At 45.9% G+C, this 19198-nt stretch overlaps 1 protein-coding gene across 6 annotated transcripts in view; it reads left to right on the top strand.

Annotated features, from left to right (window-relative positions):
- The first annotated feature begins 4370 nt into the window (after positions 1-4370).
- RAPGEF1 (Rap guanine nucleotide exchange factor 1) overlaps positions 4371-19198 on the top strand; it is an 83381-nt gene continuing 68553 nt past the window's right edge. For all 6 annotated transcript variants that reach the window (XM_017809982.1, XM_017809981.1, XM_017809980.1 and 3 more), the window contains exon 1: positions 4371-4460. In XM_017809982.1, the coding sequence (XP_017665471.1) occupies positions 4436-4460 (25 nt within the window). In that variant the 5' untranslated portion in view covers positions 4371-4435. The remainder of the gene's footprint in view (positions 4461-19198) is intronic.

The following is a 19198-nucleotide window of genomic DNA, read 5'->3' as shown; positions in this document are numbered from 1 at the left end:
AACTTTGGTGCCCACAGCACTGTATATTTTTCCAGGTGACTGACACAGAAGCTCTGTCCCTTTCTCCATCACTCCTCTGAGCCTCTGCCCCAGTGTGTCCCCCATGATCATGCTGTTCTATTCTCCTCCCTGAACAGCTCCTCTCCTCCCCCATATACTGGCATCTCACTCCTATTCTTTCCACCCCTGAAGACATCAGAGGGTTTACAGCCATTAAGAGGTGAGAACCTTGTCCTTTTGCTTCAGCGGTTTCCACCAATTTTTTTTTTTAACTCTTCCCGGGGCAAAACTTTCCACCCCACAAGCTGAGCTGAGGTGATGGCAGGGGCACATTGGGTCGCTGTGGCGTGTTTGTCACTTGGGGATCTTCTGCAGGTTGAATAAGGTCTTTCAGGGAGCTCATTGTTAACCAAATTGCCACCCCCCTGACCAGTGATGTTATCATGTCCAGAAGGCATCCAGAAGGTAGTTGGCTAAACTGTACATAATCCTGGTTACTCTGAAATCCACTCGGACAACTGTGTTTGGGGGTGAACGGCCATCATCTCCCGGCAATTCTGCGGAGATAGACCCAGCATGACCCCAGCCCTGATCCCACAAACTGGAGGAGAGCAGGAGAGCAGTGCTGGGGCGGGAGCAGCTCGGGATTTGGGAAGGGCACTAGAGGGCAGGAGAGCTCTTCTCTAACTGCGCATCTCAATAGTCGTGTTAGTATTCCTTGCACAATTTCCCCTGTTCAGTGGGTCAGTTGTAAAGTTCAGTGACTCACTGCGGGAAATGACCCTGTGGGGCTGCGGTTTATGTCTGCCCAGCACCGGTGGGCAAGGCTGAGGCAGAATCCACTGGAGGGGTTTGCAGGTAGAGACCAACCACCTGGAGTGCTGCTGGCAGCTTTCCTGCCAGGGAGTTTCTCCCAGAGAAGAAACATTTGGGGAAGGAGGCTCCAGCTGTTGCCCCCACACGCACCTGGCATGCCTCTTGCTGCAAGGTGAAGTTTAGCACTGCAATCTCATCTGACAGCAAAGCAGGTACCCAGCATATTCTTCTCTCCTTCCTGATGTAGCATCTGCACCTGAAAAACTGGCTCTTTGTAGGGTGTTTCTTGTACCTCTTGAAGGTAACCAGCTGCCGTCGTCCCCTTTCCTCTGTCCCCAGCTTGCAGCAAGAACCATCCCCACGGGATCTCAAACTGCTCTGTAACAGCCCAAGAAGTCACATCTCTCTTCACAGCTCTCCTTCTGCTCTCCTGGCCATGGCTCTGTCCATAACAACATAATTTTCCCCAGCTGACTCCATGGAATATTTAGAAGCATCAGGTTTTCCCGGCGTTGTGAGTTACATCTTAATGCAGAAAGCACCAGAGAAACTCCAGCATCCCCCGGAAGGCAACACACCACGGGCACAACGGGGCTTTTTATATCAGAGACTGTGAAAAGACCTTCCAATTTAGTAGCTCTTCTGTTCATATCTCACATTATTGCACACACGCTCCCTCTTCCTTGCCCAAGTCTGAAAAACGGAGGGTGTAAGAATAGCAGCTTCTTACTTCATCAGTCTGCTTCCTGTGTGTACTGGCGGTCGGGTCTGCTCTCATTAGCATCACCCTCGGCAGCGCCTCCTTACTATCGCTCACTAATACGGGTGAGTCAGCACAGCTCAGCGTGGCTATGACAGCCACCATTTACATCTGTGAGCGAGGGAAGAGCCTGCACCTAAATCTTCTTCTCTTAGATTTATTAAGAAAATGTTCTCAGGAACTCTCCATGAGCCTCTCAACGACAACAAAAAAAAAAAAAATTAATGAGAGAAAAATGCATAGTCTTCCTCTAGCTTGTGCCCAGCCCCGGGTGTGTGAGAGGTTTAAACAGCCTGGTGAAGTCACTTTAAAAGTTGTGTATAAAGCTGACAAAAATAGCAACCTCGTGAATGATTTATTTCATAAGGCAAGTAAACAGCCTCTGACAGCTCACTAGGCCTCAGGGATTTATTGGGCTGTAGCACAGGGTGCTACCTGCAAGTCACGGCACTGCTGTGAAATTTGTCCCTAATTAAGTTGTAGGAATGAGTTGATTTTCAAATAGGACCGTAATTCTTTTACTGTTGCCTAGGGCCATCCCGACTGGCTCTGCTGTTGCTTTCCTCTGGAGTGAACTTGCTTGTCCCCAGGGAGCTGCCGCTGCTCCCTGGGCTCAAATTATAGCAACTGTGTTAGTCAGGGTGGCAAACACAGAGCTGAGGGTGTCAGGCAGCCAGGAATGGGAGTGCAAGCACAGTGTTTGTCTGTGCTTGGGCAACCCAGGTTCACATTGACCACAGTTGCCCTGAGTGTGGATTTGGGCTGTCTAGAGATAGTGTGAGAATGCTCTGTATCATCAGCACCAGTGTCCAGCTGGACTCAAAAAACGTGTCAGATTTGGCCAATCCCACCTTTGCTCCCTTTTCATAGAATGATTAAGGTTGGAAAAGACCTCTAAGATTATCGAGTCCAATCTTTGACCAAGTACCACTGTGCCCACTAAAACCATAGTGGCCAAGTGCCACATCTACTCATTTTTTGAACACTTCCAGGGATGGTGACTCCACTCTCCTGGGAAGCCCCGATCCAATGCTTATCCACTCTTATCCACGAAGAAATTTTTCCTAATATCCAACCTGAACCTCCTCTGGCATAACTTGAGGCCGTTTTCCCTTGTCCTGTTGCCTGGGAGAAGAGGCTGACCCCTACCTTGTCACAACCTCCTTTCAGACAGTTGTAGAGAGTTAATTGTAGTTGATTAATTGTAATTTTGCTGCTGATTGCTCCAAGAGAAAGATTCTGCAATGGCAGCAAATTCAGAAAAAGACAATTCCTGTGAGGCCTTAGGAGGTTCTGAGGGGCCGGGAACATTGGCAGGACATCCCCGGGCAGAACAGAATGGGGGGCCCTATTCCTCCCAGTCCCATACCCAGAGGGTTGTGTTTTGGGGGGAGAACTGATCCAGATGCCCAGGGGTGTCCCCCATCCCCTGGGTGTTGCCTTGGGGTGCAGAGCTGAGGTCACAGCAGCCCCATGGTGTTGAGTGTCCCCCACAGTGCTGGGGGCTCCAAAGCCCTGCTGCTGCCTGGACCCTGCAACTTGTCCAGTTCTGGACTCCTCAGGACAAGAGGGACACGAGCTCCTGGAGCAGGTCCAGTGGAAGGCAATGGGGATGACTGGGGGACTGGAGCATCTCATATGAGGAAAGGCTGAGAGAGCTGGGGCCATTCAGCTTCAAGAAGAGGCAAGTGAGAGATGACCTCATTAATGTGTATAAATATCTAAAGAGGGGTGCCAAGAAGATGGAGCCAGGCTCTGCTTCGTGATGCCAACCACTAGGACATGAAGCAATGGGCAGAAACTGATTTAGGAAGGATATTGAGGGGCTGGAGCAGGTCCAAATAAGGGCAACAAGGCTGGTGAAGGGACTGGAGCACAAGTCCTGTGAGGAGTGGCTGAGGGAGCTAGGGTTGTTTAGCCTGGAGATGAGGAGGCTCAGAGGAGACCTCATCACTCTCTGCAACTCCCTGGATGGAGGTTGTAGCCAGGTGGGGGTTGATCTGTTCTCCCAGGCAACCAGCAATAGGACAAGAGGGCATGGTCTTAAACTGTGCCAGGGAGGTTTAGATTGGACATTTGGAAGAAGTTCTTCACAGAGAGAGTGATTTACCACTGGAATGGGCTGTCAAGGGAGGTGGTGGAATCACCGTCCCTGGAGGTATTTAAGAAGAGACTGTATGTGGCACTCAGTGCCATGATCTAGTAGACAAGGTGGTGTTGGGTCAAAGGTTGGACTCGATGATTTCAGAGGTCTTTTCCATCATAGTTGATCCTGTGATTCTGTGTTAGGTCAAAGGTTGTGCTCGATGATCTCAGAGGCCTTTCCAGCCGAGCTGATTCAGTCATTCTGTGATGCTCAGGAAGTTCCGCCCGAACATATGGAAAAACTTCTTCACCGCGCACAGGAACAGGTTGCTAAGAGACCATGCGGCGCCTCCTCGCTGGAGATACCCCAGACCCGCCTGGACGCCGCCCTGCCCCGCGTTCTCCGCGCGCGACCCTGCCCGAGCAGGGAATTAGGGCTGCGGTTCGGTGCCTTCCCTGCTCACCCATCCCGGGATTCCGGGACTCCGGGATGCGCGCCCGGCCCGGCGCGGCCCCGCCCCTGCAGTGTGCGCGGTGTCCGCGGGGCGGCGGTGCCGGGGCGGTGCCGGGGCGGTGCGTGCGCGGCGGGAGCCCCGGGCCGCCCCTTCCCGTCGCGGCCCCGCGGAGCGGGCGGGGGGCGGGCGCTGCTGCACCGCGGCCGCCGCCGGAGCCGCTCCCGCACCGCGCCCGGCAGCCGCGGGAGCCCGGCAAAGCCCCTGCTCGGCCCGGCCCCCCGAGCGCCGCCGGGCCCGAGCGCCGAGCGCCGGCTCCGACATGTCTGGCAAGATCGAGAAAGCAGGTGAGCGGCCGGGGAGGCCCCCGCGGGGACGGAGCGGAGCCGGGGGAGGGGACCGGCCGGGGGGCGGCCGCGCTCGCCCCGCCGAGCTGCCGGAGCTGCCGGAGCCGCCGGAGGTTTGGAGCTGCCGGAGGTGCCGCGGGCCTGGCGCGGCCCGGCGGGGCTGGGGGAGCCGGGCAGGGCCCCCCATCCCCGGCGGGGCTCCCCCCGGGGGCTCTGTCAGCGCGGGCGGGGAGCGCGGCCCGGAGCGCGGCCGGGCCCGGGGAGCCGCGGGGGATGCTCAGCCCGTCCCCCTGCGGGGCTGGTCCTGCGCTGCCCGGGTCAGGCTTTGTGTCTTCTCCGCGTTTTCCTCCCCCCCATCTTTCCTATTTGTTTCCCATTTTTTCCTAATTCTTTCATTTTAATTTTTACGTTCCTGCACCCCTTCCGTCCTCCCCGTGCAGCCGAGCATCAGTGCAGCCGGGCGCTGCAGCGCTTTTGGGGCCTACACGCAATGATTAATTTCAACTTCTTCCAACTTTCCTCCTCTGGTGTTTGTGCAGGATGAGAAAAGACGAGTCTGTAGGCAAATGTCAGCGGGGACTTGCTCATTTTTTCCCTCTTCCTTGCTAAGCTCTCCCCTCTGCTTGGGGTGCTCATGAGAGCCAGGGGAGGCTGCTGAGATTCCTCCTGCTCTCACAAGGAAACGCTCAAGCACGGATCATATTGTCTCTCTGTGCTTCTGGAGTCGTGCCTGGTTCTCAGTTGTCACTTTAGATGGTTGAATGCCCATGTTTTTCTCCGTAGTGGGAGTAGTACGTTTAAGAAGATTCAATTAGTGTTGTGCAAATCAAGCAGCGAAGTTACGTAGTTTAATTATGCTGCATTTAATTAGCAGAGAAAAATCAATGCTGTTTTGTATTTTTATTGTAAGGAATAGCTAGGCAGCTTCCTTCTGGGGAAGGCAGGGCAGCAGCCCGAGTCGGGATGCGGGGAGCTCAGTGTTCAGGCTTTCCAGGACAGCAGCCACGGACGTAGGAAAGATTCCTGTTTCCGAGGAGTGGAGTCGGTAGCAGCGCGTTCTGGTTTTGATCATTCCACCCGGGTTTGCTCTGGCTCCTGCGCTGCACCGTGTGTGAGTGTGTTCTCCAGTGATGCGGGTTCTGGAGCAGCCTCGGGGGATGAGCCGGCTGGCTCCCTGGCAGCCGCCTTCTCCCTGGAGAACATAGGCATGTTTCCAGCTCTTCGCGCTGAGTTACTGTCTAACAAGTGTGCATCGCGTCACGGGACAAATGTTACTCCAGAAATATCTCAGGTTAATCTGAGGCACGATCCTTTACATTGTATCACGATGTAGCGCTTTGCTCTGGCTGCGGATTTTTGCTCTGGGATTCTGGCTGTTCTTTCCCGTGCTTTTCCATGCTTCCCTGCCTCCTCTCATCCCTTACTCCACTGAGTAAGGAAGGTGTTAGCAGAGTACACAGACCTGGGGGCAGCCCAGGAGTAATTGCCACTTGTTTATGCTGGAGGTGAATTTGGCTTGGGATTTAGTAACTGTAGACAGTAATTACAGACGTATAAATAAGTGATCACGTTTTGTTTACTCGTGCGCAGTAAATAACCCTGTGAGAATAGTAAATACAACTGCACACTGGTGAGGCAGCGTGGAGAGTTCAAGTGCGGGAGGATGACTCTGTAGACACACACAAACGCAGAGCGGTTCCATAAACAGTAGAACAGAAAGGCCAAAAAACACGGTATAAATATAAATACCCTATAAAATGCCATGTAATACCAGTAAAATACCGTATAAAAATCATCTGCTGCTCAGCTTAGAGACCAGACACGCTGAGCTCCCACTGAAAAACTCCAGGATCGTGCAGGATCTGTCCCCAGGTCGATGCTCTGAGTGTGCAGCAGGGAGATGCAGTGGGTGCAACCTCGATGTGGAGGCATTTGTTCTAGTGGGTGTCTGTCGTAGTGATGATTTGCTGAACAAGAGAAACTATAAATCTGGGAGTCTGTCCTCCTTCACCTGCTTGTACTTTCATTTCTTTAAAAAGGGATATTAAAAAAAAAAAAAAAAATCCAGTCCAAATATAAACGGGAGGAGAAGAGGCGGGGAGGGAGGGCTGGGAGCCAGCTGTTCCAGTGCAGGAGCGTCCCCATCCCCATCCCTGTTTCTGAGTGTTTGAACTCCTGATTGACACAAACAGTTTGTTAACAGCGTCACCGAATAAACACAGGCTGGAATACCACAGTAATTCTGGGATACTGTTTGTCAAAATGTGTACAGTAGCAGAACAAAGGATAGGGAGTCGTGGAACAAATGCTGTGAGGTCTAAGGTCTGTGTGTTTGTGCACGTTTGAATTTGTTTTTCTTATGGGAGCAGAAATTCATGCATAATGCCTTATGTTGTAAATAAAATAGGCTTCTGCCTGATCACAAACCATTGTGACAAACTTTGGAATGGGCTTGGCTTTGGTTTGACTCATGTGTCCATCTAGAAAGGCTGCTGGGAAAAATATATTATCCTTTACAGGGTTAGACCCCCAGAAATCTTGCATCCATCTGCTCCCCGGGTCCTTAACTGAAACACCTTGTTGGCAGTCAATAAAAGACAATAATAAATGATTAGAGATAGCAGCTACCATCCTGTCCATGAAGAAAGAGCAGACAAGGCTCCCTCTGGAGCCTCTCAGTGCTGCTGTTTAATCAACAGAAGGGTCACTGTAGAGCAATTCAGAGCTCTGCTTTGGAGTGAAGGGCAGCCATCTGGTAACGTAGAATAAGATGGTATATTTTGGTTTAACAAGTGTTAGAGCCCCTTTTTTGTTAGGTTCCAGCCAGGAGACTTCCAAATACTTTTCCAAAGCAGAACCCTCATTGACTTGAAGAGAAGGAATGGCTGTTGGCTTTTCTGCACTCTAGAACTGTGACTTTTTGCCTTCACTTTCAGGAAATATTTGCTCTCACCCTTTTGATGTGAAATCCAAAATAGGGATGCCAAGAAAGAGCGGAGAAGGTCACAGATTCTGCTTGGGTTTCCTGTTACCATGGCAATGCATGAATTCCTGTATTTATTTACCTGATGGATTACGTGCTCCAGGGAATTGAACTATTCTGCATCGTTCAGGGAGAATAAGGGAGCAGTTAGACAACATCAGGTCTGAACCTAAAGCTCTTGGTGAAGCAGGTCCCTTCAGGAATGCCCTTTATTAAAACCAAAGAACATATGGGTGCCATACTTTGAAGGTTTACTCTACTTGGGGGTTTCAGTCTTAATCTTGTAATTTCTTGCAGGGTTTTCATATCCCTTGTGAACTTGTTTTTCCAACAGCTGTCTGCTAAAGGTTGTTTAAAATAACTGTTTTGAGTCTTAGCTACCTGGAGTGCAGGCAGTCATCTCCATTCTGCTCAGGATTCAGCTGGATGTATTTATTCCCAGGAGACCAAAAATGCTGTTGGCTTCACCTTTTACTTATAAACACTTGCCTGATAAGCAAATTCACCTCAAATTCTCATCCTTTAGTATTGGTGGGATAAACATCTAGGGCTAATCCCAGGAGAACTCTGTTCTTAAGGAAAATGGCACAAATAGCAGACACAATTCAGGAGGTCAGATTATTCCCATCTCTATAGGAACTTAATGCTTATCCAGAGTCCTCCAGGCCAGTTTATGTGATTCTGAATTGTGCATCTGCAAATGTTTTTGTATTAACGTGAAGTTTCCTGGGGATCTTGTTTTTGTGGAGGATATATTTTGAACTGTCATCGCCTCTTGGATCATTCTATGGAAATTAGCCTGCATAGTTTTTACACCTGTACAGTTTTCTGCAGTTTCTCTTTGTCTGTCATGCTTAGGTGAGTTACTAGGCAGAACTCTGTTATGCATTCACCACTGTACTGTGTTCCTCAGTGTGAGGGCTTTCAGGTGAAAAGTTTTGCAGTTAACTGGTTTTAAGTGCTGCTCTACTGGTGGCTTTCAAACAAAATTAAAAAATATTAAATTTCTTGTCTTATAGTCTGAGAATTAAACCTTCTAAAGACTCACCTCACAACCTTAAAGATAATTCATTTCCAAATCTTCCTTACTTGGGCTTTTAGCACCTACTGTTTCCTGCTATACGTTGCTCCCAAAGTGACATCCCACGTGTGTTTTATTGTAACTTGTTTAAACAGCATCAACAATTCACTCTGGTTTTGTGGAGGGGCAAAATACAGGTGCAAGAACATCACTGCTTAGTGTGTTTTTCTACAAAATGGCACAAGGAGAATTTGCCATCTTTTGTAAGCCATCCTAGGCTTGACAGGTGTTGTGTTGCTTCGGGACTGGCGTGTTCCGAAATGCAGCCTGCGGGATAACTGCTGCAGGATTGGGATGGTCAGGGCAGTTGTAAGAGGGAAGTGGGCAAGGACTGGAGAAAAAAAAAAAAGACAGCTGAAGGCTACTGGAATGTGAAGCAGCTGGGATGTGCCTTAGTCAGTGAAAAAGCAGAAACTGGAAACAATTGCAAAATTTATTTTCAGTGCAAGCAGTCGTTTTCCTTGAACCGCAGTGACTAAATATATCTCTTGGTGTGATTTTTATGTGGTGGTAACTCTTACTGGCTCTTGCTAACCTCCTGGTGAGCAGAGAGGAGTGGAAGTTCACTATCAGTCAAGACTGTAACACAAACATCCCTCATTTAGATCTGTTGATTCACTTACAGCAAACATTTCCTACTTGCAAGGGATCCATAGGCTGCCAGCATGGCTTTGCTTGCTGCAGTGTCTTGCCTGAGTGGAAGAAACCAGGTGGTTTGTTTCTAGGGAAAGGAGTCAATCTGTAACTCCTTTTCCAGGTTTCCTTGGGGTTTTGTTCATATTTCTGGAAGTTTTGAATTGCAGTTGATACTTCAGCTGATTCTAGCAACTCTACTGTAGGAGCAGATAGGCGCTGATACTGTATATAAAATGATGATGTATATAAAAAAGATGCATTAAGACCTTATCTCTTCCAAAGTCAAAAGCCTGTGGGTAGAACTGGCAAAATGAGCTTTGCTGTTGACTTTCAAATCCTTTGGAAGGAGAGCATTTAGTTCAGAATCTTGCAGCATCTGAACTGCAAATGGAGGAACACGAAGAGTTAATTTTCTAGACTTCATTTTAGAGAAGCTAGAGAGATGTTATGCCTGTCTTGGCAGAGGCATTTATGGCTAATCAGAGTTAATTCAATCACTCAGTCATTATGTGTATTACAGGTACTTCTCATTTGGGCTGGTGGGAGGTGAAAGCTGCAATTGTTTGTTACTGTAGCACCGAATTTGGAAGGTCCTTGTGCCCCAGCAGAGGTAAAATGATAGAGAGCATCTCCTGTCTTTGTGCCAGATAAAACTCCAGAAACTATGTCATATATTAAAAATAACAAATTACATGTCAGAACTACAGGTAAGGTGATTTAATAGCCTCCTTCCTCTCTCCCCCTCCTCACCACACCCATCTTTTGCATAGTTTGGATACATGTAGTAGATATAACTTGTTCCATTTTCCAAGGCATGTCATCCCAACTTTTTTCTGCTGAAACTAGAGATTAGGGGTCCTTTGCTAGTTTGCAAAGCTGTTGACCTCTATGTAATGTTGCTTATCATGAAAGAAATCCTTCCAGCTTGTGGAGACTTTATGTCATCTAGAGAAAAATCCTGTGCGTGGCGAGGGGTCCTCCAGCTTCTCAGATTTGTCACAGAATAAGCTTTTCTCTCTGAAAACAATGGAAAACTTATTGTGCTGCAAGTGCCTGAATATTTGGGAAATTCTGCTTTGGTGTTACATCCTTTTTGCTTATCACCATTAGCAAACTATGGGATTCAGCCAGTGTCACGGAAGTGGTATGGAAGGAGTATTAAAATAATGTGGCTATTGCAAAGATATTGGCTTTGTTATTTGTCAGTTTTGCCTAAATAACTGAAGTTTGGCTTGCATAATTTACAGCTGAGAGGTGTTATAGAACACAATGGGATGAGGGGATGGTAATGGGGAATGGTGTGTTCTTGGGGCTTTAGGAGAGATTAGAGGAAAAGGGAGAGCAGGTTGAAGGAAAACTAGATTTATTCACCTTTGTGAGTTTGAATTTGCGGCCCCAGACCTTCAAGATGTACAAACTCCTCAACGTATAAAAAGGGTACCAGAGAAGGAAAAAGGGACGTCACAAATGGAGATGTTGATGGAATGGCTGGAAGGAGCAGGGAAGAAGAGAGAGGCTGCCCAGCCCACTGGGGAGAGAAGAGGAGGGAGCGGTGGGTGAGTTGCGTGCGAGGAGAGCGGAGAGGAAAAGACAAGACGGATGGCAAGGGGGGAAATCGGGCAAGGACGACGTTCCCGGCGGCTTTCACGGGAGTCCGTTCCAAGGCGAAGAGACAGAAGATGAATTTCAGCAATCCGGAAAAGCTACAGGAATCCTGCAGGTTGGGACGTGCTGCCAGAGGAATGCTCTGCACTTCTGCTGTTCACGTTACTGCAGCCTGACAAATTACAGCTCTGTTCCCCGACCCGCAGCATCCACTCTTAAAAATACATCTCTGATCTCTTCTTATGGTGTGTGACAATGGCACTGACAGTGCAAACAATTTCATCTCTGAGAGGGAAATGATGTCCCCTTGTGCTCTGTGAAGCAGCCTGAGAAAGCTGATGGATCAGATTATTGATCTACTTTTATTTGGGTTGCATATTTCAGTGAAAGCTCTTCAGCTTTCAGATAGTCTCTTCATGTTAAATCTGTTTGCTGTTTTAGTTGCTACTGTAGCTCACCTTGTCTGGAGTTTGTAGGATAATATTTTCTTGTTGAGAGCAAGGGAGAAGGGAATAGAAACAAGAGGGTCTGTATCAGAATGTTCACTTGGTGTTTGGGAGAATTGGTCCCCCTACGCTTGCTTTCTATTTGATCATATTTAGGAAAGTAATCTAAAATATTTAAGAATTGACAAGAGATGTATTCTAAGCCCTGGCTAGCATTTTGATTTCAGGTTCCTTTATTTTTTTTTATTTTTTTTTTTTGGTTCCCATTTTCTCCCAGTTTGAAGGTCAATTGAGCAGGGGTGACACTGAAGAAGAGATTTCTTAATTACGGGGCTGAGGGTCTTTGAATTAAGCAAATGCATGTTTTGCATTATTTTACTTGACTGGGTGATGGTCTCTGCTGCTTCAGGTAGAGCATTTTGGTGCCATGAAAATACTGTGCATTTTGGGGTGTAACTTAACATCTTGGTGTGGCCATCAGTGCCCCCAAGGAAACCCTAATTCATTATTCTGCTGAGGGAGAAAGGTTAAAGCTTGCTTGCACTCCCATGCTCTCGTTCTTTCTCTCTGAAGGCTTCATGGGGGGATGCCCATTGTTGAGTACTTAACACATTCACTGAACCAGTCCCATTTATATTCTGAGCAAGATCTTTAATTTCATCCCTGACGTGTAAAAAACGTCTTGGGTTTGGGCGGGGGGGGGGAAGAGAGAATTTTCTTTTTTAGGCTTTCTGAAGAGAAAGGAAAAAATCAGTAGAGGCTAAAATTAAAGAATAGTTACTCATGGCTGGTAAAATTGGACTAAACAGATACTGCAGTTGGTTGGTTGATTAAACTTTGATAGACTTTTACTAAGAGATTGAACATGTAGTTCTGTATCTGTTCAACTGTAGTTTGCAGGGAGTCTTTAATAATTAAAATGGGAATGTGTTCCCAGTGTACAGCAGGCATTGTTTTATCCCTTCCCTTTTGATGGGCTCCTGTCTGTGCTGCCCAAGAGGTGGTAAAACAGCCTCAGGAATTAATTCCATATTTAGAAAGTTTTCCTTTGCAAACCAAGAGTCACATAATCAAGGGTAATCAATAGTTCAGTTTTCACCCAGGGTAATCAATAGTTTAGTTTTGGTTGTGTAGTGCATTCCAATCAATTCTGGAGAGCAGCACTCCATGAATCCATCTGATGGTGGGCTTTAGTTAACAGGACAATACTGTTTGAAACACAGCTTTCCTTGGGTGTTACATTTATCCTTTCAGTTGTGCTCTAACTATAACAACTTAACTTTGTCAATTTGAGTATGGAGAGTTAAAGTGTGGGTGGTTCCCATCTACTTTTTGCTTAACAATGTAGCCTTGGGAGTGATTGTGTGCTGCAACTTTCATGTGCAAGAAAATTAAGTATCCCTGTTTGGTTATATTTTATCCATTTAATCTTTTTTTTTTTTTAAGTGCACCTATTCTGCTTTTCTTGTTAGAAGAAGCTTTAAACTGAATTATATACAAGAATAGTAAGTTTGAGGAACTGGGGAGGTCTGCCAGCAGGTTAAGTTAGAGCTCATCTCTGAATTTACAGGGATTTACAGAAAGCATGGAGCATGGGTTTATGCAGGAGGTGGTTTGTCTGTATAAATAGCCTTGCAAAGGTCACACGAAATCAGATGTTAAGGCTGATGCCAGATTTTTGACAGAGCATGGTAGGAGCAGGGCAGGGATTGAGTTTAACTTTTACTGCTCGGAATTATTTCTTCAGGGCTATTATGTGGGAGAAATTTTCAGTACTCAAAAACATTGTGCATCTGACAGTCACATGACTTTAAAAAACCCTTAATCTTGTATCTTTATGAGCAATATCTGGAGCATAACTGACAGAAACTGAGGTGGGGAGTTTCTCTGTTTTAAGCTTAGTTTTTGTGGTTCTTTTCTGTGCTTGGCTGTTTGCTCTTTGTCACTGGGAACAGTGGCACTTTTGTCCCCTGCTCTGTCCATCTGCCCTGTTGTAGTTTACAGGAGAGACACTTCAGAACACTGTAGAACCACCCTGTTAAAATGATCTAGTGAATTTAAGGAATGGTATGTAAAGTACATTGTTTGCCATGAGCTGGTGCTCTCAACTATGGCAATTTTGTGAGATTCAGGTATACAATATCCCTTTAAAGAAGAACCACTGAGTTCTTGGTGTGGTTGCATCTCAGAGGTGAGCTTGTTCCTTGTCTGTATTTCTCTTATTTAATCAGTAGCATCCTTTGGTAAGGCAGTAGTGATAGCTCATCCATCTGTTATAACTCTTGGACTTGTTTACCAATTTCAGTCAAACTTTGCAGAGGAATGGATATTAAAATATATTTAAATTTCTGCACACTGAGGAAATCAGAGGGGTTGCAAACAGTGCCTTCATTTGTGCTAAAGGGAAAATGTAGCTATCCCATACTCTGTTTGGGAAAGATGACTTGAATCCTTTGGTAAAAAGCAGCTATGTGTATCTTCTGGGGACAGTTCAGAGGAGCCAATCGGGGACAGTGAAGGGTGGGTTTCTGTTAAAAGCCTGATAAAAATGGCAGGGCAAACAAACACTTAAAAACCAGGCCAGGGGAGAATTTGGTTCTTTTTACTGCCTGTGCCTATTTCCAGGTAGCCTTTAAACAAAGATGGTTTTGTTCGTGTCTGTCTCAGGTGAGAGCACTTGTATAAATTCCTTAAATACGCATTGGCAGCTCTTACTCTTAGATTTTATCCTGCATTCATTATCCTGGTTCATTAGGCCTCAGATGTGAGGTGTACCTTTCACTGTAACACTTCTAGGGCTCCCTGGAGACATCAGGTGTAGCACAAGTGATACACAGGAGAACTTCCCTGAGCTTCCATTTGGCTGGAAGCCTGGCAAGTGCCAAGGTCCAAGGGATTCAAACCCTTGTTTTGATATTGGTGTATAACCCATACAAAAAATTCCCCTACCAAGTCTGATTTTGAAATCATTACCAGCCTGCATGAGCTGTTGACTTGGCTGTTAATGTTGATTCTTGATCCGAGTCTGGCACCCAAGGTTGATAAGTCCTGCAAAACATCACTCTCAGCCATTTTACCAGACCAGTGCTGTGGCTTGTCCTATGAGAAAGTTCAGATTTTTGGCTGAAAGAGTGGTCAGGCATTAGAATAACCTGCCCAGGGAGGTGGTGGAGTCACTGTCTCTGGAAGTGTTCAAGTGGAGTCTGCATGTGGCTCTTGGGGACATGGTTTAGGGGTGATTATGTTGGGTTGACTGTTGGACCAGATGATCTTGAAGGTATCTTCCAGCCTTGATGATTCTGTGATTCTGAGAGCTAACAGGCTGTGAGTTTTGTTTTTGCTGTTATACTGTTTTTATCATTTAATTCTTCTCACATGAGATAATTCACATCTAAAAGCTTTGGCAACACAGTATACTAAGTTTCAAATATTATCATAATGGAAAAAGATCATGCTAGAAATATTAGTACTCAGTTGTATACATTTAATGAAATTGTTATTCAAAGCTTTTATATCCAAAACACTAACAGTGGTTTGTGTTGATGTTGCACACTATGATCTTAACTTTTGGGATGATAACAAAGCACAAAATCTGGCTCCTCCTGCAATCCTGTGCCCTTGAAGGAATCACTTAGTTAAATTCCTTAATATTTTTGCAGCTGTGGTTGTGGTTTATTAACTGATGCTGCCTTGAAGAACAGGCTGTGTCTGCAGCAAAGTTTTCATTACTCATCTGTCAATACTTACAGAGTAAAACAAATGGGTCTGGGTAGGGATTTCTGCTCTTCAGTGTAAAGGATTTCTTTTCCTCCATCTCTGCCATTTTACCCAAGGAGAGAGTAGGGAATACTTTTGATACAGTGCATGTTGTACTGTATTGGATAGAAAGGTCTGGCCTCTTTTGTCTGTCGGGATTACTTTAAGCTGTGATGTTTAGATAATATTAAATGAACTAGAGGGAATTAAAAACATCTTTCCCAAAATATTCTCACTTGTACAGCTGTAAAATGCCCTTTGTCCTGATTCATACCAGCTGAAGAATCTCCAGAATTTCTCTTTTGCAGTTGGTAAAATATGATTTTTGGCCATTTCAACAATTTGTTTGCCAGGAGAAATCCAGGTGAGTTGAGTTTGGTTTTGTTTTAACATAGACCTCAAATCTGAAAATTAGATAAACCAAACTATTATGTTGCTGTGTTTACTGATGCAAACTGCAGGTTTTGCAGTATTTGCCTTGGCCTCTGGGTGAAATGCAGGAGGCAGCTTATCTGCCTGGATTTTCTGGGGGGCTTTTTTGCATGATAATTGCAAATGAAGGGCACATCTTAATTCTGAAGGCCCTACAGAACAGGGATGTTTGCTCTGGGAGATGGAGATGCACATGAATTTCGTGCTGGTACATGGCATGGGCGAGTGAATGGAAGGAACTGGAGGAGCTGCTGTCACAGGGGATGAGCAGTGGGTATGAAATGCTTTGCTGTCACAGAGCAGAGCTGCAGCAAAAGGATCAATTATAATAAGTCAGGGAGAAGCATTTGCAGAATGCAGGGATCTGACTCACTTGACCACATGGTTCTCTTGAGTTTCACACTTGACTGTGACAAATACAGAATAGCAGCCGGGCTAGTGAGCAAGTGTGCTGGGGAGCCAAAGGTCTGTGCTGACCTCTGTTATTCTGGGGGAAACACTGGAGTCCTTGCCTCCTTTTCCTGTTGTACAGTCTGGTTTTGCTTACTTTTTATCCTACTTCAGAAGATCCTGGTGGTGCAAAACCTCAGGCAGCAGTTCCCTGTATGAAGTTGTAAAGAACTAAGGCCCATTCCAAGTCAAAGTGACTCATAACATGAAGCCTTGTTTTGTGCCTCTCTACCTTGGCACACGATGTGTTGGCTGGTAAATTGGTGCCAGTTTCCTTAGCACATGGAGATGCCATCAAATGTATTTTGAATTCTGCCCTCTGGGAGATGTTCTGAAAGTGGAAGGAACCAAAACCTCTGCCAGACTGAGCTCTCAACCAGCTGCAAGCGTGAGGACCTGGTTTGGAGATAAAAACTGATTAGTGGATAATTCCCCTGGAATGAATAATCTCAGCCTTAAAAGATGAGTTGCAGATGGTTTTGGATGAGAGAGGGGTCAGGTTTAAAATGTCATTCTTTCAGTAACCTGAATCTACTGACCTTAGCTGACACTGCAGAGATCGTTCCAGCCAAGTAAGAACGAAAGGAGAGGCTCACCCGTGGTGTGCAGCCACTGCTTCCTGCCTTGGTCTGACCCCGAGCCCCCAGTGTCATATTTATGTAGTGGTTTGAAAGGTCTTCCACTCCCCAAGGTCAAGGAAAGCTTCCAAAATACCAAGGAGAGCCGTAGTAAACTCTCCCAGTGAGAAGGATTAGTATCTGTCACGACTTGAAGTATTTTCCCATTGGTTATGCCTCTGCTGATCTTTCACCTTCGCACAGGTAACACTACACGTGTGTTTGCCTGTCTTTAACTGGAAATCCTGTGGAAAACAAAACTGAAAGCTAAAAGGAGGTTAAGGACTATATTAGCAAGCTATGTCAATAAAGACCATCATTTTGTGTTGCTGTGCAGCTTTTCAAATCACTCCAGTGAGACTCTCCTTACAAATGCTTTTGTGTTTTATCTGTTGACTCATCCATCTCAACGCTCACAGTAACATTTCAGTGCTGTCTTATAAAGCCTGTGATTGAAACAAGGCTGTTCTCGAGCTGGTTCATCAACAGATGCAATTAATACAATGATGTTTGTTTTGACACCCTGTCTCACTGGCAGCATTGTAAGCAGCATTGCTGTGCTTCGCTGTGGTTGAGGACTCAGTGTGCAGGCAGATCACTCGATATTTGTATTCAGCTTAAAGTCAACACTGAAAGAGTTTCAGACCTCTCCTTGGCTGGCAAACAGGCTCACTGGCACTACAAGTGATGTTAACAAAAGGGCAAATCATAATCTGCAGCACTTCTAATTTATTTACAGTTTTATAAAATTTCACTCTGCTAGAGAGCACCAGAAGTATAAAAGGAAAGCTCGGAGGGATTTTCTTCTCGTGCAAGTCTGGGAAGGTGGTGAAGGAAATACGATTTGAGCTCAGATATTTATTCTTTTAGTAGAACAATGTCAGTCCCAGACCAGTGCTTCTCAGATGTGTTCTACCCTGGGAACTTGTGTAAAATGTCTTCCTTTTCAGCTTTTTCATTTTTAGCTGTATAGAGGGTGTAACCATTGTTTAAGGGAGTGTCTGTGGCATGGAGCCAGTTGATATCTAAACCCTATCATGAATTGTTTTAAAGAGAGTATGATTTTCTGTACTGAGATATATTGATGACTTTTTTTTTCAGGGCAGGAAATACCTGCTGACTCCAGCAGTTGCCAGAGCAGCTGTTCATTATGAGTAAGCCATAGGAAAAATCTTGTGAAAGCCTTGATATCAATAGGAAGCAGCGCAGGCTCAAATGATCAGTACCAAAGTCTAGTTAAGCTGCATCAAGAACTGCTTTCATATTTTCACTTGCTCAGAATTTTATATTGGGAAAAAAAATTCCTGGTTCTTAGGGTATCAAAGTCTGTAGGATAGTTTACAGAGAGGTATTTAACTTCAGGCTAGCTAATATTTGTAAAGTCTTGTCTGGACACTCCCCAAACCCTTGCTCCAGGGTACAAATTTAATTGATTTATTCCATGTTGAGTTCATGTAGCAGTTTCTGCTTCTGTGAGTAGGCATCTCCTCTGGATCCATGGGTTTGAACATTCCCAGGCATTATAGCACCCCTGTCACTCAGACTTGGTTAGGTTAAGTCACTCAGACTTACCAGGACCTGTGTTAGGCAGGGCACACACTGGAAATGTAGTCAACTCCCTGTCCTGAGCTGCCTAATGAGCAAGTTGGGACTTTTTTGTTTCAGTCTATCTCTGGTTTTAATCACAGAGCTGAATTCTGAGGAGATTATATGTAGAATTCCATAGCTTTCCCCCAGAAAATTTGCTTTGAATTTAATGGACATTTCAGTGAATTTTTGTAGTTGACATTTTCTGGAAAAGTAAATTATTATTTTGGCCCAAACCCCTCTGATCAGTGCCAGCTGAGCAGCAGGGGAGGCCCTGGGCTCCGGTGGGCTCATCCAGGGTATGTATGGGAGGCTGTAGCAGCACTGCTGACCTTTGGCTCACGGAAAAAACAATGAGCAAGGAGTACTGTGCTCCAGATGTGAACCTGTCTGGAAGCAGGATGCAGAGATAAGCTGCTGATGGGGAAAACTCGTTCCCCTATGACTGCTGTATTACACGAGTGAACCCAGTGTCATAGCTCAGCTTCTGAGATACTTCCAGCCCAAGTTCAGTTACTTCCCGAGTTCTGCATTTCAGCTCTGGGCTTGAACTGCTTTTTGTTTTGTGTTGTTCCTTGTTGTCTCTGATACCAGGATATGATTTCTTCTTTGTCACCTCTCACTGCCCTTTGTTTCTCTTAGTTTGCAGGGTTTTTTGGATGTGTACACTCATGTTGCTTGTAGAGCATCCTGCCTGTGTCACAAGGTTTTGATTCAGCAGAGTTGTCCTGGAGATGAAAGGGATGTGCCAGCAAGTAGTGGAATGTATGTCACAGCAAAGGAACATCCACACACATCTTGCATAAGCAGTAGAGCTTCTCTTGCTGCTCAGTGTGGTCCTGGGGTCGTGGCTCATGAGGGTGGTGGCAATAGGAAATATGGGATGTTCTGGCTTATTTTGAGAACAAGATTCCATTTCCCTTGAGGCAATAATTTCGTGAATCAAGAAAGGAGAATGTGTAATGCTTAGTGTTCATCTAGAGCTTTACATTTTTGGAGCATTGTGCAAACATTTCTTCTGTGCTTCTGACTTCATGATGGGTGGTGGTGGAAGGTGCTGCTTGTAGTGAGGTGAGAACAGCGAGTACGACTTCTGCCCTCCTTTCATTCCCTGGTATGGTTTAACTTGGTACTTTGGTCAGATG

This window comes from Lepidothrix coronata, unplaced genomic scaffold (assembly GCF_001604755.1).
Source record: "Lepidothrix coronata isolate B3197 unplaced genomic scaffold, Lepidothrix_coronata-1.0 Scaffold28, whole genome shotgun sequence".
Classification (NCBI taxonomy): domain Eukaryota; kingdom Metazoa; phylum Chordata; class Aves; order Passeriformes; family Pipridae; genus Lepidothrix; species Lepidothrix coronata.
The sequence above is the reverse complement of the archived record's forward strand: the minus strand, read 5'-3'. Positions and strand labels throughout refer to the sequence as shown.